The following is a 25617-nucleotide window of genomic DNA, read 5'->3' on the forward strand; positions in this document are numbered from 1 at the left end:
TGCCTGGGATATTAAGGGTTTTTATTTTTGTATTTGCTATGACAGTGCAGCAGTAGGCATCCTGATACATTCCTTTGTAAAACATGTTGGTACATAGATAGATACCTTAAAGGTCCTTTGGTGTGTCAAAATGATGCACAGTTCCTGCTTATTTGTACTTAAAAATGGATATGACACGTAACTCTTCTGCTTATGGTACATAAGACCGCTCATTTCTGTATATTAATGCTAACCACAAATAATTGCCAATCTGATGTTTAAAAATGGATTTTCTCTTTTTGTTTTGTCTTTTTTTGATGATTAGGTTGAATGTCTTTTCTTGTATGTGTTGTTTTATGAATTGGCTGCTCACGTTTCTTTATTTTTTTTCCAACTGTTTGTCCTTTTCATTCACTAATAGATTTTCTTTTTTATTCTGGATACTAATCCTATATCTCTATGCCATTTTTTTCAGGGATTTCTCCTAACTTGTGGTTACTTGTACTTTCTGTGCCTTTGAATATTTCTATTAATTTTATATCTAGTGTCTTTGCTATTGCACTTAACTGCTATTTTGATCTATTTTCCACCATTTATTTCAAAATCCATTTCTTCCTTATTTGTTATGTTTTGTTTTTGTTTGAGACAGAGTCTTGCTCTTGTCACCCAAGGCTGGAGTACAGTTGCACGATCTCGGCTCACTGCAACCTCTGCCTCCCGGGTTCAAGCCATTCTCCTGCCTCAGCCTCCTGAGTCACTGGGATTACAGGTGTCTGCCACCACACCCAGCTAATTTTTGTGTTTTTAATAGAAATGGGGTTTCGCCATGTTGGCCAGGCCAGTCTTAAACTCCTGACCTCAGGTGATTCGCCAGTCTTGGCCTCCCAAACTGCTGGGATTACAGATGTGAGCCATCATGCCTGGCCTTTCTTCCTTATTTGTGATGCTTCTCTGTCATAGTTACATTTTTTATTGTTTGTGTCTGTCTTTTGGATAATTATTCTGTTGTACTCTATTTTTTTTGTACTTATGATGATAATGCTTTGTTACATGCTGTCACGTTTGAGAGGGCAAACATTCCTCATTACTTTTGATTTTCAGATTTTCCCTGTTTTTAGCATTGTTTCACATAGAGATTAAGTTTTCTTTTTTTTTGGGATATGGAGTCTCGCTCTGTCGCTCAGGCTGGAGTGCAATGGCGCTGGGCTCACTGCAATCTCTACCTCCTGGATTCAAGCAATTCTCCTGCCTCAGCCTCCCGAGTAGCTGGGATTACAGGCATCCATCACCATGCCCCGCTAATTTTTGTATTTTTAGTAGAGATGGGGTTTCAACATGTTGGCCAGGCCGGTCTCTTAACCCCTGATCTTGTGATCTGTCCACCTCGGCCTCCAAAAGTGCTGGGATTGCAGGTGTGAACCCCCGCACCTGCCTTCAGATTAAGTTTTAAAAGCTTGTCATGCTACAAAATACCTAGGTGGAATTCTCTTTTTCTTTTTTCTTTCTTTTTCTTTTCTTTCTTCTTTCTTTTTTTTTTTTTTTTTTTTTTTGGAGACAGGGTCTCATTCTGTCACGCAGACTGGAGTGCAGTAGCATGATTATAGTTCACTGCAGCTTTGACTTCTGGGGCTCAAGTGATTCTCCCACCACAGCCTCCCAGGTAGCTGGGGCAACAGACACGTGTCACCACACCTGGCTAATTTTTTAATTTTTTGCCGAAGTGGGGTCTCGCTATGTTGCCCAGACTGGTCTTGAACTCGTGGGCTCAAGCAGTCCTCTTGTCCCAGCTTTCCAAAGTATTGGGATTACAGACATGAGCCACCATGCCTGGCTATAGTTACTTTTTAAAATTCTCCTTTTTTTTCTTTAGTCACCTCCCTGACAATACTTCTAATAAATTTTATCCAGGAAGAATTGATTTTTTTTTACGTTGAGTCTTAGCTCTAACATTTCACAAGATGGCTCTAACATGTCATGTAAGTGTTTCTAGATACCTTTTTCTTGCCATTCTGATTTTTTTTTTTTTTGAGACAGAGTCTCCCTCTGTTACCCTGGCTGAAGTAAAGCGGCGCGGTGTGGGCTCACTGCAACCTTCGCCTGGGTTCAAGCGATTCTTCTGCCTCTGCTTTCTGAATAGCTGGAATTTTATCGTGCCTGGCTAATGTTTTGTATTTTTAGTTGAGATGGGGTTTCCCCATGTTGTCCAGGCTGGTCTTGAACTTCCAAGCTTAGGCGATCCACCCACCTCACCCTTCCAGAGTGCTAGGATTACAGTCATGAGCCACAGCACCCGGCCTGAATGTTTTCTTTATTGGATCTTTTGACTCCTGTTTGAGCTTTTACTGTTTTGCTCAGGATTTTCACAACGTATTGAATATAGTGTCATATCCTTTGTTTTTGTGTTTAAGAGAAATGTCTGTGGTGTTTTATTACTATGGTGTTTTTTGTGTTGAAGAGAAATATCTGTGGTGTATTATTATGGAATTTCTTGTTAGTTTGAAGTGATCTTTATCAGCTTAAGGAATGATTTTTGTTCTTAATTTTTATTTTTATCAGTGCTTAATTTTAATTTTTATCAGTGAATGAGTGTTGAAACATTAGTGTCTTTTCAATTTCTGTTAAGAAATGAGTTAATTTTTGTTTACCATTTTTATATTGTCAGTAAATTTCCTATTATGCTTTAAAAATTATTAGAGGTACTTAAAATGGAAAAACAGTGCAGTTTAGGATAGAGACATTAATCTCATCTTTTAATAGTTAACCAGGAATATGGGGATACAAGAATTCGAAGAAAATGTGTAGTTTCTTGCCTCCTGGCCTTAATGATCTGACATAGTCACAGTCAGGCCCCACAAACTGCTCTTCTAGTCTCTCTAAGCACTGTTCTTTGTACAGTATATTTATTGAATTGATTGTTGTGCTGTTAACAGTGAGGTGGCTGATCGAACTTTTTTCTGTTTACCAGTCAAATGGCTTCAGACTGTTTATGTCAACAGTAGAAAAGATGATTAAAAATTTAGAAGAGAAATATGGTATTTGGAAATACCAAAATAAGGTCCTAGATCTGCATTTGTGAACCCTCAAAAAGAGCTTAGTTGTATGTACTTGGTGGCTTACTGCATTTATCATTGAATTTCCTTGGAATTTTTCTCCCCCGCTTCTCTGTCTCCTCTTCCTCCTTTTTAATTTTTTTTAATTCTGGAGGCTCTAGGCTCAGTTAAATATTTTCATGTGGCAGAGAGCCGGATTTCCAATAGCCCCGAACTCAGCATGCTGCTGTTGCTTAGCAACTACTTGTGAAGTCTTGTGGCTATAACTGAATTATAAATAGGGTTATGAGCAGAAGTGCAATTGAAATTGAGATTGGAAAGAAAGGCATACTCTTTTTTTCCCCCCTATCTCACTTGAATTTGAGTGATTTTTTTTTTTTTTTTTTTTTTTAATGCAGAGTCAGTTTTCAGAAATCTGGCTCATAAACATTGGTAATACTAACCCTATCAGGAAGACAATATGGGCATCTTTGTAATTACACATTTGGAAGCTTTTTTTTTTTTTCCCCCAAGACTAAACAGTCTATAATAGAGACATGGCAGTTCATAGAAACTAGAGAACAGAACTTCTCCTAATTTTCATGGTCATAACGTGTAGAACAATATCCATACATTGTATTACTACTATATTTCTCTTCCACATTTATGTTAAAATCTATATACAGGAACACTTTATTAGATTATGTTCTTGTACTTTTCATCACATCATTTCTTTAGAGTGGCTTAAAAATTGTCCTATAATCATGACCACATAGGCATTTGATGAATATTGAATATGTGAGTAAATCAACCTGTCTTTATTATTGCTTAAACAGTACATTTTAAAGTACACTTTATTAAAATGTTATCAGCAAAAAACCTGAAAGATTCTTTAAGGTCCTCTAATTTAATTTCCTTAATTTCACATGGAAAGCTTTAGACCTAACGATGTTAAATGATTTGCCTAAGATCTATCACACCCTGGTGTGTGTATGTGTATGTGTGTGTGTTTTTTGCATTGGTCTCTCTTACTGTTACATATTTCACAACTCTCTTTTTTTTTTTGCAGTTATATTTCATCATTTTACACAAAATTTAATTGAATTCTGTAATTTATTTAAAAATGTACAACTAAGTTTAGTAACAAACACAATTTATATGAACAGATTTAGTTGAGAGCAGAAGACCATGGGTATCAGTGAGTATATTTGTAGAATGGATGGAGAACACTGGCTTATTTGATATGATGATTAGGAGGTTAAGAGAGTTTCCATAGTATAGAATTTTTGGTCAGAACTCTACAGATTTTTTTCAGGTTCTAAAAGATGAAACTAAGTGGCAGTTCTTGGTTTTGGATAAAGAACTCCGTGCTTCCTTAAAATATATTAAACTTTTGTTAATAGTTTTTAATAGCCCATCCTATGAAACTAAGTCGATTGCAGACATTTGTGAGAAACAAGTAGATTGTATTCTTAGGCATTGTTGCTAGGAAAAATTTAGAGTGGTAATGTAATTTTTTCTTTTGCTGCCAGTGGAGGTGCTGGTTCATTCTTTGTTGTATGCCCAGTAGCAGAAATCTTGCTATCAAAAGTGTAAGTTTCTTTGAAAGGTTTAACTGAAGGAAGATGTAGAATTATGAATAGAATTGGCTGGAAAAGTTGTGATAAAAAATAATTTTAATTAGATCTACAAGGAGGGATAACCAGCAGTATGCTCTGCTATAGAAGATAAATAGTTGGTACAAAGAGGAATTTGAATTTCTTCCATAATATGGAAGAGGATTAAGGGTCTTTTTTCTTTCATCTTTTTTTTTTTTTTTTTTGAGTGACAGGATCTCACTCTGTGGCCCAGGCTGAAGTGCAGTGGTAACAATCATGGCTCGCTATGACCTTGACCTCTTGGGCTCAAGTGATCCTCCCACCTCAGCCTCCTAAGTCACTGGGACCACAGCTGGCACCACCACACCCTGCTAATTTAAAAAAATTTTTTGTTGAGACAGGGTCTCATTTTGTTGTCCAGGCTCATCATGAACTGCTGGCCTCAAGCAGTCTTCCCACCTATAGGCGTGAGCCACTGCACCCAGACATCTCAGCTGCCACTTTAAACTCCTGTGGGTTTTTAGTAGGGCAGGGGGAAGAGACTAGAAATAAGATAGAGATCCAGGGTGAAGTTCCTGGAACTCTCTAAACTATTCTAAGTCATTTTAGTTGCTATACTACTTGTTCTAAGGTACCTTGATTATTCAGTTTCCCTCAAATTTGGATTGGTAAGTGATGTGTAACTGCTTTGAATAAAGCTTTGCAAGCATGATGCCTTCTTGCTTTTCTTGAAACAGAACTGGCCAGTATAAGCAAAAATTATTTAAAAGTATTAAAACTAATAAAGAAAATATGAAATACCAAGACATAATTAAAGTGATAATTTGATATGTGGGATTATTAAATGTTCTCACTTGTAGTGCTTTTTTTTTTTTTTTTTTTTTTTAGTTTTTGAGACAGAGTCTCGCTTCGTTGCCGAGGTGGAGTGCAGTGGCATGATGTCAGCTCACTTCAACCTCAGCCTCCTGGGTTCAAGCGATTCTCCTGCCTCAGCCTCCTGAGTAGCTGAGACTACAGATGTTTGCTGCCATGCCTAGCTAATTGCTGTATTTTTAGTAGAGTTGGAGTTTCACCATGTTGGCCAGCTGGTGTCGAACTCCCAACCTCAAGTGATCCACCTGCCTGAGCCTCCCAAAGTGCTGGGATTACAGGCGAGAGCCACCGCACCTGGCCTGTAGTGCTTTATTAGCAAAATCTGATATGTTTGTGATACACTCTTTTACTAATTGTGACTCATAGGTTTATTCATATTGCTTTCCTTGCAATGAGGATAATAGTTAAGATCTATTTTAAGATATTTTAGATATAAATATAATTGTGGTTAAATTTTGGGTATCTGTTGCAAATGAATGTAACATTTAAAAAAAATAAGTAAAATAAACTAAGCTACTTTTCATGTAGACCAGTGTTTAAAATAGCAGTTTTCTTTCTGAGGTGGAATCTCGCTCTTTCGCCCAGGCTGTAGTGCAGTAGTGTGATCTCAACTCACTGCCACCACGCTCGGCTAACTTTTTGTATTTTTAGTAGGGATGGGGTTTCACCATCTTGGCCAGGCTGGTCTTGAACTCCTGACATCGTGACCCACCCACCTCAGCCTCACAAAGTGCTAGGATTACAGGCGTGAGCCACCGCCCCTGGCCAATGTTTTTAAAAACTTGGTTAAATTTCATTTTAAAATCTAACCACTGTTAAATATTCGGTTAAAAAGAGCATCAGTCAGTGGATTACTCGTATAATTTTTACCGTTTCTCCACTGGAGCTTTTTGTTACTTAAAATGGTTATGTGTTCCTATATGTTTTAAAGGCATTGTTTCTAATCTTTATTTCATGATTTAAGTAAGTTCTCTACATATAATTTTTATATTAAGTGTTTAAGGGTTTCATAGTGTCAAATATATGAATTCACTTTGCATTTTGGGTAACAAGTAGGGACCAGAGAAAACATTTTAAAATTAATTTGTCATTTCATCAAAACACACTACTGGTTAGTTTGATATAGGAAATGCATAGAACAAGTACTTTAATAAATAGCATTGGTTTTAACATGACTTGGCTGTGAAACCAGCCATTCGTTTCAGCAACTGTAATTTAAATTCTTGAAATTAAAAGGTGTTTTTTTTTCTTTTTGTTTACTCTTTCTTGTTTATCTATTTTTTTGGTTTGATTTGGTTATTTCCTTCTTATCTGTAATCTTCTTCATGATGTTATATTAGACTATACATTGTTTGCCATCTTTATGAATTAAAATCCACTCCATAATAAATTTGTACTGTACAGAGAGACATGCCTATTAAGCATTATTAGGTTGGAAAGGTAGAATGATAAAATGCATTCTGTTATCTGGGTAAAGGAGTAAGAAATTTCAAGTATTGTCAACTTTAACATTACTACACTTTAGGCAAAATTGGAAAATCAAAAATAGCAGTGTTGTACAGATTATTTATGTGCATATTTAACTTTTACTTGACACAATCATAAGATAATTTGTTTTTCTAACTGATAGAAATTATTTTAACTTAATTGAGAAAATAATTATTGAATGCCTACTGTGTATAAGACGCTACTGTTTGTGGAAAGAAGTTTGTGTTAAAAAATATATAAGGCATACTTCCTACTTATTTTGAAGTCTGCTTTGATAAGTTATTTAAGCTTTGTATTTTTAATACATACTAAACAGTTTTTTTTTAACCAACAAATCTCATCGACTCATAAAATTGTAGAAAAAAGTGCTAGGAAAATTGCAGTACTGTTTAGAATTTGAGATTTTAGAGAACCTTTAATGTATTAGGACTGTGATTCAAGTGTTTTATGATTCTTCTCTAAATAGAAAAACACTTAAATATATAGGTATTGATGTGCGCTTGCACACACACACACACACCCACAAATATATATGGACAATGGCATGTTTCTTGAAAGTGGCCCGTTTAGTTTAACATTCATTTCTTTAATTGGCACCTAATAAGTAAAGGTGTCAAGTTAATATTTTAGGTGATGAAATGCAGGGCACATATTTTTTTCCAAGAAAATAGAGTGTTTTTGCTGGAAGTTTTGCTTTTATATTCGCATCTATTCTAAGATTCCTGCTAGCATATTGTTTCTATTTTTAGGCTGTTGCCAGGCAGATTTAAAATTTCTTCTCTTATGGCTGTCTAATTTCTATCTTCCTGATTGGTTACATGATGCTGCTTTTATTAGCCAACCACAGTGACTATGCAAATTGTATTTCAGTTTCTGTTGCTGTGAAAGAACTGATAAGATGGCTGCAGGGGGCTCCCTTTGGGGTATGTTTTTTATTTTAAAGAGGGTTTTCATCAATACGTAGTAAGAAGCAAAGGTAGATTTCCTTTGAAGAGGCATTTTGTTTTTGAAATGGGAAATCTAACTAAGCAAGCTTTATAAAAGGCTGAAAAATGCCTCTCTTTTGTATTTGATTTTAATGCTGCTCTGTTTTGCCTCTATTAGGCAACTTATAAGTGGGTATATTTTATTACTTTTTGTATATAAACATGCCAGCATGCTAGTTTACAAGTCTGTTAAAATGTTCTAGATTATTGTCTTTGCTTTCTAAAAGAATAGTTTTTTCATGTAGGAATTATTTTAGATGTCAGTTATGTGTATATAGCGCATCATTCTTTTAGCCAATACTTACCTGTATTCTATGTGCTCAACACTATGTAGTTCACTAATATTATACTAGAATACTTCATTTTTTTGTTCTTTTGTGAAATGACCTGAGAGGCACATCATCATGATATCAGCATATTTAAGATGTTTTCTAATATCAAAGCTTTGGACACTTAAAATGTATTAACTTTTCCTGAGATTTGACAGAGATTAAAATTTGAAAGAAGCAATAATTTTATACTGGATACTCGGTAAAAAATGTCAAAGTGTTCCATTAAACAATACTCAAATGTAGTATTAGAGTCCATTTATAATAAAACTGTCTTAAAGGATACCTTTAGAGCATTGGCAAATACAGAGAATGGTGGCAAAACACGCCATGTGAATAAAAACAATATTGATAAAGTGTGACAAAGCCATATGTAACATCAGAAAGTTCAAGAAGTATACCTCATTTAAAAACATTTATCATCATTAATTACATATAAGGCCTTTTGGTTATAGTACCATTTTATAATAAAAGATAATGTTTTTGTTTCACTTAAGACTTTCTAGTCTTTTTGATAAAATATAGTTAATTGCATTTTCCATGTGTAGAAGACTTTATTAATATTTGCTCCTGGAGGGATCACCTGTGTCATGCTTAGTACTGCTTTGTTTTTTGTTTTTAAATATCTTGCATGGGTATTTTATGCCCATTACTGCAATCCTGCAGGATGAGCATACTGTAGAATTATGTACCATTTAAGGACAGGGAAAAAGAGTAATGACCTCATCCAAGATGAGCACATAAGAGAACAAGGCTGCGGCTATTTTACACATACTGCCTTTCACCATCAATATAATTACAGATACGCTTGTTGGCTTAAAAATGTGAACACTCTAAAGTATAAACCAACACTTAGTTCTCTTAGTATAGTTGTTCAGTCCATGTTGGAAGGTGACCCAGTAAAGGGGTTTAGGTTAAAAATAAATGAAAAACACTTGACTGAAGTTCTGCTATTCTTTTTTTTAAATATCAAGTTTATTGAGATACAGTTCACATGTCATACAATTCACCTGTTTTAAGTGTATAATTCAGTGGTTTTCAGCATATTCACAGCTGTGTAATCACCACAATCAATGTTTGAACATTTTTATTACCCTATAAAGAAATCCTGTACCCTTTAGCAACCAACCCTCATTTCCTCCCAGGCCCTCCAGCCCTAGGCAATTGGTAAGCCACTTTCTGTCTGTATAGATTTGCCTATTCTGGACATTTCATGTACAGTAGTCCCCCCTTCTCCACAGTTTTGTTTTCTGTGGTTTTAGCTCTCTGTAGTCAACTGTGGGTAATATTAAGTGGAAAATTTCAGAAATAAATAATTCATAAGTTTTAAATTTGGCACCGTTCTAAGTAGTGTGATGAAATCTATTGCCATTCTCCTCTGTCCTACCTAGGATACGAACCATCCCTTTGTCCAGTATGTTCAGCGTGTCCATACTGTAGATGCTACCCACCCATTAGTCATTTAGGAAATGTCTGGGTTATTAGATTTGTGCTGATATCACAATGTTTGTCATAAAGTCACCCTTATTTTACTAAATAACAGCCTCAACGTGCAAGAGTAGTGATGCTGGCAATTTGGATATGCCAAAGAGAAACTGTAAAGTGCTTCCTTTAAGGGACAAGGTTAAAGTTTTTGACTTAATAAAGGAAAGAAAAAGAATCGTATGCTGAGGTTGCTAAGATCTTTAGTAAGAACTATCTTATACTTTTGTGAAACGAACAGTATATTGTTATAATTGTTCTACTTTATTGTTAGTTATTGTCAGTCTCTTACTGTGCCTAATTTATAAGTTAAATGTCTTATATGTATAGGAAAAAACACAGTATATATAAGTTTCAGTACTATCCGGTTTCAGGCATTCACTGGGTGTTTGGGAATGTATTTTCTGTGGATAAGCGGGGAATACCGTAAATGGAATTATTCAGTATGTGGCCTTTTGTGACTGGCCTCTCTTACTCAGCATGTTTTCAAAGTTTACACATGTAGTAGCATGTTCAGTACTTCATTCCTTTTATGGCTGAATGATATTCCATCATATGGATATACCACATTTTATTTATCCATTCATTAGTCACAGGGCATTTAGGTTGTTTCCAGTTTTGGGCCATTATGTGTAGTGCTTCTATAGAGCATTCGTGTACAAGTTTTTGTGTGGACATATGTTTTCATTTCTCTTGGGTATTTACCTAGGAGTGGAATTGCTGGGTCGTATGACAACTCTGTTTCACATAGTGTGGAACTGCCTGTTTTCCAAAGCAGCTGCACCTTTTTACAATCCCACTAGCATTGTATGAAGGCTCCAATTTATCCATATCCTTGCCAGTACTCATTATTCTTGTTGATTATAGCTGTCCTGGTGTGTGTGAGGTGTTATCTCATTGTGGTTTTGACTTGCATTTCACTGATGACTAATGACGTTTACTGCCTATGAATTATTGACTTATAAAAACCATAGCTTTAGGAGAAAAATCTAATGTAAGTGACGGGTTGATGGGTGCAGCAAACCACCATGGCACTTGTATACCTATGTAACAAAACTACACATTCTGCACTTGTACCCCAGAACTTAAAGTATGATAATAATTTTTTAAAAAAACAGAAAAAGAAAAAAAAAAAGCCTTTTTGTGGAAATGCCTATTACGTCCTTTACTCATTTTAAAATGGAGTTATTTGGTGTTTTATTATTGAATTGTAACAGTTTTTATATATTCAAGACACAAGTCTTGTATTGGGTATATGGTTTGCAAATATTTTCGTCCATTGTGTGAATTGTCTTTTCACTTTCTTAGTGGTTTCCTTTGCAGCACGAACAGTTTTAATTGTGATGAAGTTCAGTTACACTGTTTTTTTTTTTTTCCTTCTTCTTTTGTTGCTTCTTCTCTTTGGGTCATATCTAAGAAACTTTTGCCTGTTCCAAATGTATGAAGATTTATGTCTGTGTTTCCTTCTAAGATTTTAGTTTTAGCTCTTAAATTTAGGTCTTTCATTTATAGGAATATTTGTATATGGCAAGAAATAGGAGTCCAACTTCATTCTTTTGCATGTGGCTATCCAGTTTTTCCAACACTCTGTGTTTAAAATACTATTCTTTCTCTATTGAATGGTCTTGTAACCCTTGTCTAAGACAATTTACTGTAAAAGTGAGGGTTTATTTCTGTTCCAAAATATATCCTAAGGATATACCTGTCATTTTACTAGTAGTGCCACACTGTCTAGGTTACTGTAGCTTTGTAATCACTTTTGAAAATGCAAAGTATGAGTTCTCCAAGTTTATTTTTCTTCTTCAAGATTGTTTTGGCTGTTCTGGGACCTTTGCATTTTCATATTAAATTTAGGATCAGCTTATCAGTGTCTGCAAAGAAAATAGCTAGGATTTTGATAGAGATTGTCTTAAACCTGTAGCTTTAATTTGAAGAGTGTTGACATCTTAAGGATATGAGTCTTTTGATTCATGAGTATGGAATGTCTTTTATTTATTTATGTCTTTAATTTCTTCAACAGTATTTTATAGTTTTCAGAATGTTAAGTTTTGTACTTTTGGCAAAATAATTTTCGATATTACTGTGGATGGGATTGTTTTATGAAATGCAATAGATTTTTATATATTAATCTTATAGTCAACTTTGTTAAACTCTTATTAGTTCTAATAAATTTTTAGTTGATTTCTTACTATCTTCTATATATGAGATTTTATTATCTGTAAATAAAAATAGTTCTTTCTTTTTTTTAAAGTTGTATGACTTTTGGCTGGGTATGGTGGCTCATGCTTATAATCCCAACACTTTGGGTGGCTGAGGCAGGTGGATCACCTGAGCTTGGCAGTTTGAGACCAGCCTGGCCAACATGGTGAAACTCCATCTCTACTAAAAATACAAAAATTAGCCAGGCTTGGTGGTTCACGCCTGTAATTCCAGCTACTCAGGAGGCTGAGGCATGAGAATCACTTGAACCTGGGAGGCAGAAGCTACAGTGATCTGAGATCATGCCAGTGCACTCCAGCCTGGGTGACAGAGAGAGACCATGTCTCAAAAAACAAACAAACAAACAAAAAGTTATTTGACTTTTATTTCATTTTCTTGCCTAATTCTCCTGGCTAGAAATTCTAGTTCAATGCTGACTAGAAATGGTGAGGGCAGATAACTTTTCTTGTTCTGATCTTCGGGTGAAAAATTTCAGTCTTTGACCATTAAGTATGATAGCTGTGGGTTTTTCCTTGGTGCCCTTTATCAGGTTGAGGAAATCCTCTTCTAAGTTTATTGAGTGAATTCTGCTCTTAATTGCTATGTTAAATTAAGGATGAGATAATACTAGAAAGCTGCTGGTAATACTCTTGTATCTAATACATGAAGTAGTCAGCAGGCTGGTGAAACTGGGGAGGGAGTCTACTCTCAGGTCTCATTTACTGAGTAGATAGATTTTACCAGTGATCTTAAATGACATCTCCATTTTCAAAGAGATAAAGAAGACAATTGTGGAAGATACCATGTAGGTGATTGCTCAACATTCTATTAAAATGGTACCAAAACTTAAATGATGAAATGCATAAGAAGGGTTCCTGTGCTGAAGAAAACAACTTGGTACTGAATTGGGTGTCTGCTTTACCTTACCAAGTTAAAATTACTATCTGTGTAATTATTGATAGTAGCATAGTTATTCATTTATTAATTCACATGATATGTAAAGTTGAAATTATGTAAATTATCACATAAACTAATGAGAAAAGGATATGTTTTGTTATAGTGTCTGACATATATTATTCCTCGATAAGCATCAGTTTTTCTCCTTTCAAAGTGTGTAATAAATAAAATGGGTTTTTTTCAAGGTGTTAGTAAAAGGCAGAATTTATAAGGCATGGTTGGGAATAATAAACACCAAATTCAAGATTATGCTTATCTTGGCATTTAGGAGTCAAGGATGAGGAAGGAGGATTAAGCTGTTGTGTTGTACAGGGCACTTTATTTTTATTTCATAATGAAAAATTATGTGTTAGTATAGCTAAACATTAATAAAATAACATAAAACTTGAGCTAGAATGGAACTTAGCAAGCATCTGGCCTAACCTCTTCAGTTTTACAGTTGAGGAAACTGAACTCTAAAGAGTTAAATTGATTTATTCTATGCTGGTGTATACTAATGTTAGAACATGGAATAGAACCTAGTTTTGTTAGTTCAGAAGTCTTTTTGTTATGCCAAGCTTTTTAGAATATGTGTATTTTAAATTAGTGTAATAGTTTATATGATATTTTATAATTATACCTTTTTACAGCAAGAGGATTATATGTCCCTACCTATTGCCATGTGACGTGAGGTATTTCCCCTTGGGAGATTTTTACTTCCCATGCTGTTAATGACTAATTTGGTTTTAGCCAAAGGAATGTGAATGAAAGTAATGTCTAAGCAAAAGCTTTAAAATAAGCTGGTCCTGCCCATGGCCCACAGGCTGCATACAGCCCAGGGCTCTTTTGAATGTAGCCCAACACAAATTCGTAAACTTTCTTAAAACATTATGAAATTTTTTTTTTTCAGCTCATCTGCTATCGTTAGTGTATTTTATGTGTGACTCAAGACAATTCTTTCATTGTGGCCCAGGGAAACCAAAAGATTGGACACCCCTGCTAAAAGCTGTTGTATACTGTGTATCTCTGTCATATTGGTCTTTTCCCTCTGCCACAAGGCCTAGATGGGGTGAGGGGGTGCTGTTCCTTCAGTCTGGTGTCCTAGAATGAAAAAGTATACAGTTATTGGCCAGTGAAATTTTGTTGTTGTTGCTGCGTTATCATCTAGTAAAAGGTGACGGACACAGAAAGTTAGCTGTCCAGCTTTTCTCTTTAGGTTGGGTTAATAAGAAAAGTAAGAGCTATTTCCTGGCATTTGAAGGATTTACATCTTTCAGCTCCTCATACCTCATTCTGGGTGTTTTACTTCATCCAAGCAAAATGTGAAAAGTACGTTTGGACAAATGATTTCTACTGCTGGTTATTTATTTATTTTTTAAATGAGACCTGGTCTTGCAGTGTTGCCCAGGTTGGTCTCTACCCTTCAGGCTCAAGCAGTCCACTGCCTCAGCCTCCGAAGTAACTGAGATTACAGGTATGTGCCACTGCTCCCAGCTCTGGACAAATGATTTCTTAAATTCCTGTGGAGATAAATACAAGACCTTCTATAACTTCACTCCTTATCTGCATAATGATAGTAGAGTTTGGCAAGCTAGTGAGTAGGGCCTTGATGGAAAATTGGCCAATTTTCTAAAGGGGTGTAATTTGCTCTATGTATTCTAAAATGGCATTTGTTGGATGAGGTCATTTAATTTTATTTTGCCCTTGTAACACAATGATCCCCAAAATTGACTTGGAGAAGTGATTTTAAGGTATCTTATGTTTTTATCATGTGGACCATTCCAAAATTTCTGAAAACATAGCACTGAATGCAACAAGAAGTTAGATTGGCCAGGCGCGGTGGCTCAAGCCTGTAATCCCAGCACTTTGGGAGGCCGAGACGGGCGGATCACAAGGTCAGGAGATCGAGACCACCCTGGCTAATACGGTGAAACCCTGTCTCTACTAAAGAATACAAAAAACTAGCCAGGCGACGAGGCTGGCGCCTGTAGTCCCAGCTACTTGGGAGGCGGAGGCAGGAGAATGGCGTAAACCCGGGAGGCGGAGCTTGCAGTGAGCTGAGATCCGGCCACTGCACTCCAGCCTGGGCGACAGAGCCAGACTCCGTCTCAAAAAAAAAAAAAAAAAAAAAGAAGTTAGATTGTAGTGACAATTCTGGCTTTGATGTAACCAAAATTTTAAGAACATGATTTACTCCTGCATAATCTAGGGAATTGTTGGTAAAGCAAACTCCCTATTTCCTTTGTGGTTGGTTATTTTTTACAACGTAGTTTGGGGATATTGCATTCCACATTTTGGTTGGTGACAGGCAGAGGGGTTAATTTGTGGACGTGTCAAATATTATGATCACTCGATAACTTACTCAACTGAGTTTATGAGTGTTTGATAAACAGATTTCACCACTTACTGTTTTTTTTTTTTTTTTTTTTAAGATGGCAGGATAGCTAGTGACAGTTATTTCATACTAGTTGAGAGAACCGTAGCTAACAGTGCAACAGTATAACATCTGTTTACATAGCCTTTATGTTATACTGGGTATTATCAGTAATTTAAAGACGATTTAAAGTATACAGCAATATGTGCATAGGTTATATGCAAATACTACACTACTTTATATAAGGGACTTGAACATTGTCAGATTTTATCTGTGTGGAGTCCTGAGACCTGTCTTCCACAAATACTGATGGACGTCATATTTAAAATAAAAATTTCAAAATCTTTATACTAAATTTGAGCAGATAAGTATCAAAGTGAGTGAACAGACTCACTAGTCTATTTATTGAACAATAAGCAGCAAAGCAGATTATTAGCATTTATTGTGCAACCCATTATTCTTTATGATTTTATTTTTAAGAGTATTGCAAATTCTCAAGCAAAATTTAGAAATGCAAAATAAAATCATACAGTTTTCAACTGAGATTGGGATTCTTAAAGAACCTAATAGCAGAGTTGCATGAGGTTAGAAATTATCAGCATAAAGTGATTATTTAGTATTTAATTCAGCCATTTAATGAAAGTAAACTTGAATTAAAATTATTTTCACTAGAAAAATGAATGAAATTTTCATTCAGAAAAATGTGATACTCTCAGTCAACAGCATGAATATAATTGAAATGCCTTTGTCAAAGATAGAAATGCCATGTCCACTTAAAAGGTTTTGCTTGATGTTTTCTAAGCTTTTGCTTTAATTTTATTTTGAAGTATACTTCATCAGATATTCATTACTTTGAATTAATATAGCATTTGTTTTGTTTATGTGTTGTATATCCTTTTTGACCCAACAATTATGGTACTTAGTTAAGTCTGTTCTTGGAAAGCAGTACAGACCCTAGTTTATTTAATCAGAGAAACCCTACCATAGACCTGTTTTTCAAACAGGGCATCTGGAGTTATATTCCTAATGTTTCCAGTTCATTGTTCACCTTTATTTTCACATCCTTTGGATTTTTGATAGAGCACTTGCCCTCATCTGCTTCCCTTGTTGCTGGGCAAGGTTTGTGACACTGATATCTGATTGGTTTTAGACTATTTCGGCTTTGAGCCAATCAGACAGTGAATTTCAGTTCTCTCACAGGACTGAAACATTGAAGCAGCTGTTGATATATTTTTCCTGTGGGGAGATTATATAAACTAAGAGTATGGCTGCAGCAAGCTCCCTCTTGGGTATGTTTGAAAAATTACAAGTTTCATCTGTAAGGAAGGGGGGAAATGAGGTTTATTTTTAAAACTTGATTATTAGGAACACCTAATAAGTAGTGAATTTGAAAAAAAAAAATTCTGATAACAAATTTTCCATTTTTATTTTATAATCCTATATTTAAAGAACTATAGAATGGTGTAATGTAATAAAAATGTCTTATTTTCATGAATATTTACTTTGTAATCCACACATTTGTTTTATAATAAAGCTTTGAAAAGACATATAACCTTTTGTAACTTGCTGCGAAAGGCAGTTAAGGAGAAAAGGATGTAGTAATTGTACTTTTACCACTTAATATAGGTTGTCTAGCATCAGACATTTAGATTTCATTAGATGAATTAAACTAAGTCAGTTCAGTGCAGTAGACAGCACAACACTACATAATACTATCCCTAGTAATCCTTTGGGTCCAGAATACTATTAATTTTTGGAATCGGAAATCTGCAACATTAGTGGTAGATGGGTATGAAAATTTTTTTTTTACTTGTCTGGATTTAAGGTTTTGCTAGATTTATATATATTATATATATGATCTATGGAATTTTTAAAAAGAAATTTACATTTGAATTTTTCATTGTATAGAAAAGTATGTTCTTATGTATATTGTCCATGTTTGACTTATTCCTCAGGTAGGAAATTAATTTATATTAATGTATGTTTCTGGAAATGTTGATGGATATTTATTAAAGCAAATAGCATAAAAGATATAAATCTTATTCATTTATGTGTGTGGTATATTTAATGGATGTTATGTGGATTTAGGGTTTTATGTAAACTGTGTTCTAGATTCTTTATTTCAAACAAAGAACCACAGTTAAGTATTGCAGATACAGCTTTTGTTTAACTATGTTTTTCTGACCTTATTGTCTGTCTCCTGTTGCTGGGCAGGAATCAGAATGCTGGCTGCTGATTGGCTGAGTTTGTGAAGGGCTCTTGAACAGCCATTTAAATTCTTGAGCTTTTTGAGCAGGCAGATTGTAGGCTAAGACATAACAGCTTCCCTTTGTTGTTTCATTGCTATGATCTCTTGCTAGAAAGAAGTGGGTGGAGGGGGATGAAGCAGAGAAGAGAGTAATGTTTTCATTTAAAGAAGAAGCTCGTTGGGCTTTCCTTAAAAATATTTTTAAAATAATTTACCAAAAATTTGAAAAAAAATTTTTCCAAGCCAGAGAGACTTAACCCTTTTCTGGTTATTTAAATATAAATTCCTGTGGAAAACATTTTATTAGTGATAGTATTTTCCCAGAGTTCTTGAATATACAGAGACTTAACATTATTTTGACTCTCTTCCTCATGAAAAAAATACTTTCAGGAGAAACTAGTTCATGTTTTGCAGTTACTTTTAGACATGGCAGACATCTTCTGCCGTAAAATACCAATGCTTTTTCTGTGAAGATGAATTACAGTCATGTGAAAGTTTTCTGATTTGAGTTGTCACCTAAAATACTAACATTTATTTTATAGAATAGTTTTATGAATGGCATCTTAGTTCTAGGTGACAGTACTAAAATGATCCTTGGAAATGTTTTGCTGTGGTATTACAGCCATGGAAACTTGTTTGCAGGTAACACACCCTTCTTTAATGTGTATCTTTCTTAAATATGCTTTGCTAATGCAAAATACATTTCTAAAAGCAGACTGCTGATTGGTTTGTACAGATATGGCTGAACTAGTTTGAACTAATTGTTCATGCTACTTCCTTACTGCTTTGTCTGTTTTTTATTATGTTTAGAACCCATAAGATCTGGTAAATGGCTGTAGTGTGCTCCCTTGTGGGTATGGATGGTAGTTATTCTGTAATTCTTTTTAGAGTGCTTTATTATTACTGAAGTTAATGGCAATTTTATTGATAAAATCAACTTTTCTTGAATTATATATATTTTTATTAAATATTATTTGGTGGTGGCAATTTAATATTAAATGTGAGGTTTACATGTTGGATTTTCTAATTTATATGTAAAATACCAAAGGGGAATTTGTCTCAGACTCTTTAGTTTATTCCTAAAAACGTTATCCTGAATATTTAGTTTATTCCTAAAAACATTATCCTGAATATATAGATGGTGATGGTTATAACATTTATTGAGTTCTTACTACATTCCAAATGCTTAATGTATAGAATCTCATTTAGTTCTCACGGCAACCTTTGTGACAGGTGTTGGTATTCATCCCTTTTTAAGGTAGCCGAAACTAAGAAATTGATGTTAGGTAGTTTGCCCAGTCTCACACAGTAGGTTTCCTGGAAGAATTGGAATTCAAATCTATGAATTTGTCTACAGTCTACAGAGTTCATGTTCTTAATTGGGTTATTACAAGTTACGACTTTTTTTAAAGGAATGCTTACTTTTAATGTAAGAGTTCATGTTCTTAATTGGGTTATTAAAAGTTATGAATTTTTTGAAAGGAATACTTACTTTTAATGCAATTGGTAATAACTACCAGCTATCCATATAATATCTGAGAAATGTGGATATTATGAGGCTAATTTCAAAAGAATGGCCTTTCAGTGTTTCAAAATACTTACAGGGTAACTATGCTACTTATATTATAAATTTAATTATTTTGAAGTTTTGGAATAAGTAAGGAAAAGTGACAGCAAAATACAATGCATTGTATATGTATCTTTTTGCAGAAAATTTTGCAGTTAGAATAACTTTGTAATGATGGGAAGAGAAAAACCTTAAAGGTGTGAAATTTTAGTCTGTTATTAAAAACCCTTAACATAGTGTCTGTTATAATTTTGTATTAAGGTTTCTGTTTAAATGAAGAGTAATTTTCCTAAATATTTAGTTATATAATTTAAATAAATGGCTAGAATAAGACATATATTCTAAGTAATTGGCTTAAAGTGAGAGAATGAATACAGAATGTATCACAGTCTAGAAATTCTCTGACAAGGTGGTAGAATCTCAAGCTGAATTGGCCTCCAGCAAATAGGCTAGGCTTATTGTTTTATGCCCTTCAGCCAAAGATCAGCAGGAACACATATGTAATTGAACAAGTTAGGTTTACTATTTGTTGCAGGGAGGAAATAATGTTCACTATGGGGAAACTGTAGCACATCAATCAGTAGGAGGATGTTAGAAAAAACCTAGTACAGGATTTGAGTATAGTATAGTATAGGTTTTGGTTACTTTGGGGAGAGATTAAGGAAGTAGATCCTTATCGTGGATTGGGTGGCATCAGAAAGTTGGGGCACTTCTATACTTGGGTATCTCAATAAATTTTATCTATATAGGGAGGACAGACTATTATAAGATGAAGCTGTAATTGATAAAGAAGTAGCCATCACTCATTTAGTGAGGGGGGCTGTTTAGAATTTTGTGGGTTGCACAGTGACCTTGTCTGACTTGAATGTTCTCTGAGTTGGTTTTATGTCCAACCAGAGAACAGCATGGCTTAACTGTAAGCATCAGATCCGTTAACAACATTGAGCCCTAACTGTGAGTGTCAGTTAAGTTTTCAGACATCAGGGGCTGCATTTATTTCTTTCTCAGGCCAAAGCAAATGTATTCTACCATATCATTCCTACTGGTGATGGTAATGGTAAGTGACTATCCAATGTTAAAACAGTATTCCTGCCTCCTATACATCTTAGTCCTTAAAGGTATTTTGTTTTATTCTATTATTGATTGATGACATTGTTTTCTTCAGAACCACATCCTTGTGCTCTTTTGTTTGCCTTTATTGCACTGGCCAGATGTTAACATGGAAACGGTTACAGGAAACATCCTTGTTTTTTTCTGATCCTATTTCAATATCAGACATGATACCTCTAGTTTTCTTGGTAGATAACCTTTATCAGATTTGAGTAAGTTTCCTTGTATTCTTAGTTTCTGGAGCGTTGTAATTATGCAGTCAGTCTTGAATTTTGTCAAATGAATATTCTGTATTTGTTGAGGTAATCCTTTGTTCATTTTGTTCGTCTGTTCTGTTTATGTGGTGAGTTAAACAGCTTGATTTGTTTTGTGGTTTACTTTCATGCTTAACAGTATTGTCTCAGAGTTCTGGAGGCAACACATTTGAAATCACGGTGTTGTCACTGCCATTCTCCCTCTGAAGGTGCTGAGGAAGGATCTGTTCCAGGCCTCTCTCCTAGCTTCTGGTAGTTGCTTGGCTTGTGGTACCATAATTTCAATCGTCATGTGGCATTCTCCCAGTATGCATGTCTGTCTGTGTCCAGATTTTCCCCTTTTTATAAGGATACCAATTGTATTGGATTAGGGCTCACTTTAGTATCCTTATATTACCTTGATTACCACTGTAAAGGCCCTGTTTAAATAAGATCACATACTGAGGTACTGGGGCTTAAGACTAATATCTTTCTGGGGATGTGGGGTGTGGGATGTTGCACAATTCAGTAACAACCTGGTACCAGACATTCAGTTTAGGCAAAACTCATAATTGTACACTCTGCTGGTCATGAAATAAAGTCGGAATGCATCATGGCTTGTTCATGGTCAACACTGCTTGATTTTTGAATGTGAAATCGGCCTTGTATTTTTCTAAGTGAGCTTCACTTGGTCAGAATTCATTACCTTTTTTAAAAACCTACTTCTAAATAACTCATAGATGAAAGAAGAATCATGATGGATATTAGAAAATATTTTAACAGAATAATGTAAATGACACATGAAAATGTGAGATGCAACTAAAGTAGCTCTTAGAGGGAAATTTATAGTTTTATTTGCACACATTGCAAAAGAAGAAAGATTGAAAATAACACTTAAGCTTGAATCTCAAGGAAAAGGATGGCATGTTAAACTCTTTCCAAGAAAAAGTAAGAGAAAAGAAATAATAAATATTAGAGTAAATAATTAAAATAAGAAAGCAGATGTAAAAAAAAAAAAAAAACGAAAGAAAGCAGATGTAAAACTAAGAAATATCAGCCAAGTAAAGGTTCATACTTTAATAAGTGAATAGAATTGATAAAACTCTAGCACAACTTACCAAAAAAAGAGAAGAGTACACACACACACACACACACAACCTTTGTATTTATTTTTAAATTTTTTTTATAGTGGCATTACTGAGATATAACCACATATCTGCTATTCACCCATTTAAAGTACAATTCAGTAATTTTTAGCATATTCACAGAGCTGTATAATCATCACCATAATCAATGTTAAAACATTTTCATAACCCCATAAAGAAATCCTGTACCCTTTAGCAGCAACTCCTCATTTTCTCCCAACCCTAGGTAGTCACTGATTTACTTTCTGTCTCTAGATTTGCCTACTCTGGACATTTCATATAAATTGAATCATTCAGTATGTGGCCTTTTGTGACTGGCTTCTCTCACTCAGCATATTTTTAAGGTTTATGCATGTAGTAGCATGTTCAGTACTTCATTCTCCTTTGTGGTTGAATAATATTCTGTCGTATGGGTATGCCACATTTTATTTATCCATTCATCAGTCATGGAACATTCAGGTTGTTTCCAGTTTTGGACCATTATAAGTAGTGCTTCTATAGCGCATTTGTGTACAAGTTTTTGTGTGGACATATGTTTTCATTTCTCTTGGGTATACACCTAGGAATGGAATCGCTGGGTCATATGACAACTCTATATTTCACATACTGTGGAACTGCGTGTTTTCCAAAGCAGCTGCACCTGTTTGCAGTCCCACTGTCATTGTATGAAAGTTCCAGTTTTTTTACATCCTTGCCAACACTCATTATTCTCATTGATTGTTTCTGTCCTGGTGTGTATGAAGTGTTATTTCATTGTAGTTTTGATTTGCGTTTCACTGATGACTAATGATGTTATTGCTTACGGACTTTTGGCTTAGGGGTCTTTTTCTGGAAATGTCTGTTCAAGTCCTTTGACCATTTTTAAATTGGGTTATTTGATTTATTGGATTATAGCAGTTCTTATGTAGTCTAGATATAAAAGTCTATTCTATATAAATATATGTTCTGTATTCTAGATATGAAAGTCTAGATTCGAGATAAAAGTCCCTTATCAGGCATATGATTTGCAAATGTTTTCTCCCATTGTTGTGAATTCTCTTTCTTGATGGTAATCTTTTGTTAATATGCTTATAGTTCTGCCAATCTAAGTATGCTTGGCTGCAAATGTAATCTTTCCTTACATGTTTCTTAATTCTTCCTCCTTTTTCCTTTATCTCTATACCTGTTATTTCCCTACTGTTTTTGTTCTTACACTTTTATTTTTCTTTCTCATTTTCTTCAGGTTTTTAAACTTTATCTACCTTTTTTTTTAACTTTATCTACCTTTTTTTTGCTTATACATCTCCATACTCTGTGAATTCCATATTGAAAATGAAAACTTGTCCCTTTTCCCCCAATACTTCCTAGTTGATTTTCTAGTAGACTCTAGCCATTTTTGATTTTGTATTACACAGATGCAGTAAATATGAAAATCGGTATACACAAACAGTAGGTTTTCTATGTCTTTATTTAAACATTACGTGAAGTGGGCTGCTTGCATCTCTTCTAAGATCAATTTGTATTAAATCTACAATTAGGTGGCTTCTGTTTCAGTTATTAAACGCTCTTTCTCTTTTTTCTTAAAGATTCAAAATGGACAGTTTAGAAGAACCTCAGAAAAAAGTCTTTAAGGCTCGAAAAACGATGAGAGTGAGTGATCGTCAGCAACTTGAAGCAGTGTACAAGGTCAAAGAAGAACTGTTGAAAACTGATGTCAAGCTGTTAAATGGCAACCATGAAAATGGAGATTTGGACCCAACCTCACCTTTGGAAAATACGGATTACATTAAAGACAAGGAAGAAGTGAATGGCATTGAAGAGATTTGTCTTGATCCTGAAGAAAGTAAAACAGAATGGAAAGAAACACCCTGTATCCTAAGTGTTAATGTAAAAAACAAGCAGGATGATGATTTAAATTGTGAACCTTTGTCTCCCCATAACATAGCTCCAGAACCAGACTCTAAACTGACTGCTGAACCAGTTTCTGGTGATCCAGTCGCTGGTGATCTAGATGCTGGAGATCCAACCTCCGGAGTACTGGCCTCTGGTGATTCCACCTCTGGTGATCCCACCTCTAGTGAGCCCTCCTCTGGTGATGCTGCCTCTGGTGATGCAACCTCTGGTGATGCCCCTTCTGGTGATGTCCCCTCTGGTGATGCCACCTCTGGTGATGCCACCGCTGATGATCTCTCCTCTGGTGATCCCACCTCTGGTGATCCCATCCCAGGTGAACCAGTCCCTGTTGAACCCATTTCTGGTGAATGTGCCGCTGATGATATAGCCTCTAATGAAATAACTTCTGTTGATCTGACTTCTGGAGCACCAGCTTCCACTGATCCAGCCTCTGATGATCTGGCCTCTGGTGATCTATCCTCTAGTGAACTGGCCTCTGATGATCTAGCCACTGGTGAACTGGCCTCTGATGAGCTGACTTCTGAATCAGCCTTCGATCATACCTTTGAACCAAATTCTGTACCAGTTTGTGAACCAGTTCCTGAAATTGATAATATAGAACCAAGTAGCAATAAAGATGATGATTTTCTTGAAAAAAATGGGGTTGATGAAAAATTAGAGCAAATTCAGAGTAAAGACTCATTGGATGAGAAAAATAAAGCTGATAATAATATTGATGCTAATGAAGAAACTCTGGAAACAGATGATACAACTATTTGTTCAGATCGACCTCCTGAAAATGAAAAGAAAGTAGAGGAAGATATCACAGAGCTTGCTCTTGGAGAAGATGCTATATCTAGCAGTATGGAAATTGACCAAGGTGAAAAGAATGAAGATGAAACTTCTGCAGATCTTGTAGAAACCATTAGTGAAAATGTTACTGAAGATGACAAAAGCGAGAATATCTTAGAAAATACAGACTCTATGGAGACAGATGAAATCATTCCTATTTTGGAAAAGCTTGCACCTTCTGAGGATGAACTTACTTGCTTTTCTAAAACATCTCTCCTTCCAATCGATGAGACAAATCCAGATTTGGAAGAGAAAATGGAAAGTTCTTTTGGTTCACCATCTAAACAAGAAAGTAGTGAGAGTTTGCCAAAAGAAGCATTTCTGGTCCTCTCTGATGAAGAGGATATTTCAGGTGAAAAAGATGAGTCTGAAGTTATATCGCAAAATGAAACGTGCTCTCCAGGTTAGCATATAACTTAAATTTTAAAGATTTTTATTGACTTTGATGAACTGTTTAATAAAATATTATCATAATGTTTTAAATTTATTTTTGCTGCAGAAAAAGTTGAGAATAGTGATGACTCTATAGAAAGATGTCTTAACTTCATAGAATTCAGAATTACAGCGTGTCTACTCTGTGAGTAGCATTGTGCTAAGTACTAAGAAGGGAGATAAAATAAGTAGAAAATATACCCTTATGGTCTGGAAATAGAGGTGAAGTAGAGCACCATAACACTGAGATAACAGTTTAAGTTAGTACGTAATTGACTAGAGTTGTAGCAGTTCTTTCTTGCTATCACTTAGCAAACAGATAACTTAGAATTAAAAGCCTAATAGTTTATTCTGTTAGCTTCAAGTGTAACAAATATATTTTCAATTAATATTCCCAGTGAAATCCTGTACTTTAATATTCTTTGTCCAGGGAATGACAGCACCATCGTTGTAAGCCAGAAACCTTAAAGCTTGATTATTCATTTGATAAAGGCTTTACCCATTTGCTTCCCCAGCCCTTTTGATTCTACCCAACCTATTCTCTTCCTCATTTTCTGAATGAGCTCTCTATAACCCAGTTATCTTATTTGATACTGTCCCTCTATGTCTTAGATCTCTGTTACTTTTAGGTTGATTTCAAACTCCTTATGTAAAAGGTACATTAACTTTATGATTTGTTCAGTACCTCTCTCTGCCAATCTCTTTTATTTTATTTATTATTCCTAGAGAAAAAGAGAATGAGGAAAATTCTACCTTCTTTTATGGTCAAACTCAAAAACATTATTCCTGTATGAAACTTTCTCAGCCTGAGGAAGACTGAGAAAAGCATGAATACCTTTTTGTTCCCGTTATACCACATTCTTTTAGGTTTAGACATCTATGAGA

The 25617-nt window shown here is 34.9% G+C and overlaps 1 protein-coding gene across 6 annotated transcripts in view; it reads left to right on the forward strand.

The window, feature by feature from the left end:
- The window catches only part of ATF7IP (activating transcription factor 7 interacting protein), a 139598-nt gene that overhangs the window by 31328 nt on the left and 82653 nt on the right, over positions 1-25617 (forward strand). For 4 of the 6 annotated variants that reach the window (XM_010368455.2, XM_010368456.2, XM_010368454.2 and 1 more), the window contains exon 2: positions 23142-24703. In XM_010368455.2, coding sequence (XP_010366757.1) covers positions 23149-24703 — 1555 coding nt within the window. In that variant the 5' untranslated portion in view covers positions 23142-23148. Of the gene's footprint in view, positions 1-16531; positions 16563-18141; positions 18164-23141; positions 24704-25617 lie in introns of those variants that run through there. The other 2 variants (XM_030938986.1, XM_030938985.1) reach the window with 2 other exon arrangements.

The sequence above is a fragment of the Rhinopithecus roxellana genome, chromosome 10 (genome assembly GCF_007565055.1).
Source record: "Rhinopithecus roxellana isolate Shanxi Qingling chromosome 10, ASM756505v1, whole genome shotgun sequence".
Lineage (NCBI taxonomy): Eukaryota > Metazoa > Chordata > Mammalia > Primates > Cercopithecidae > Rhinopithecus > Rhinopithecus roxellana.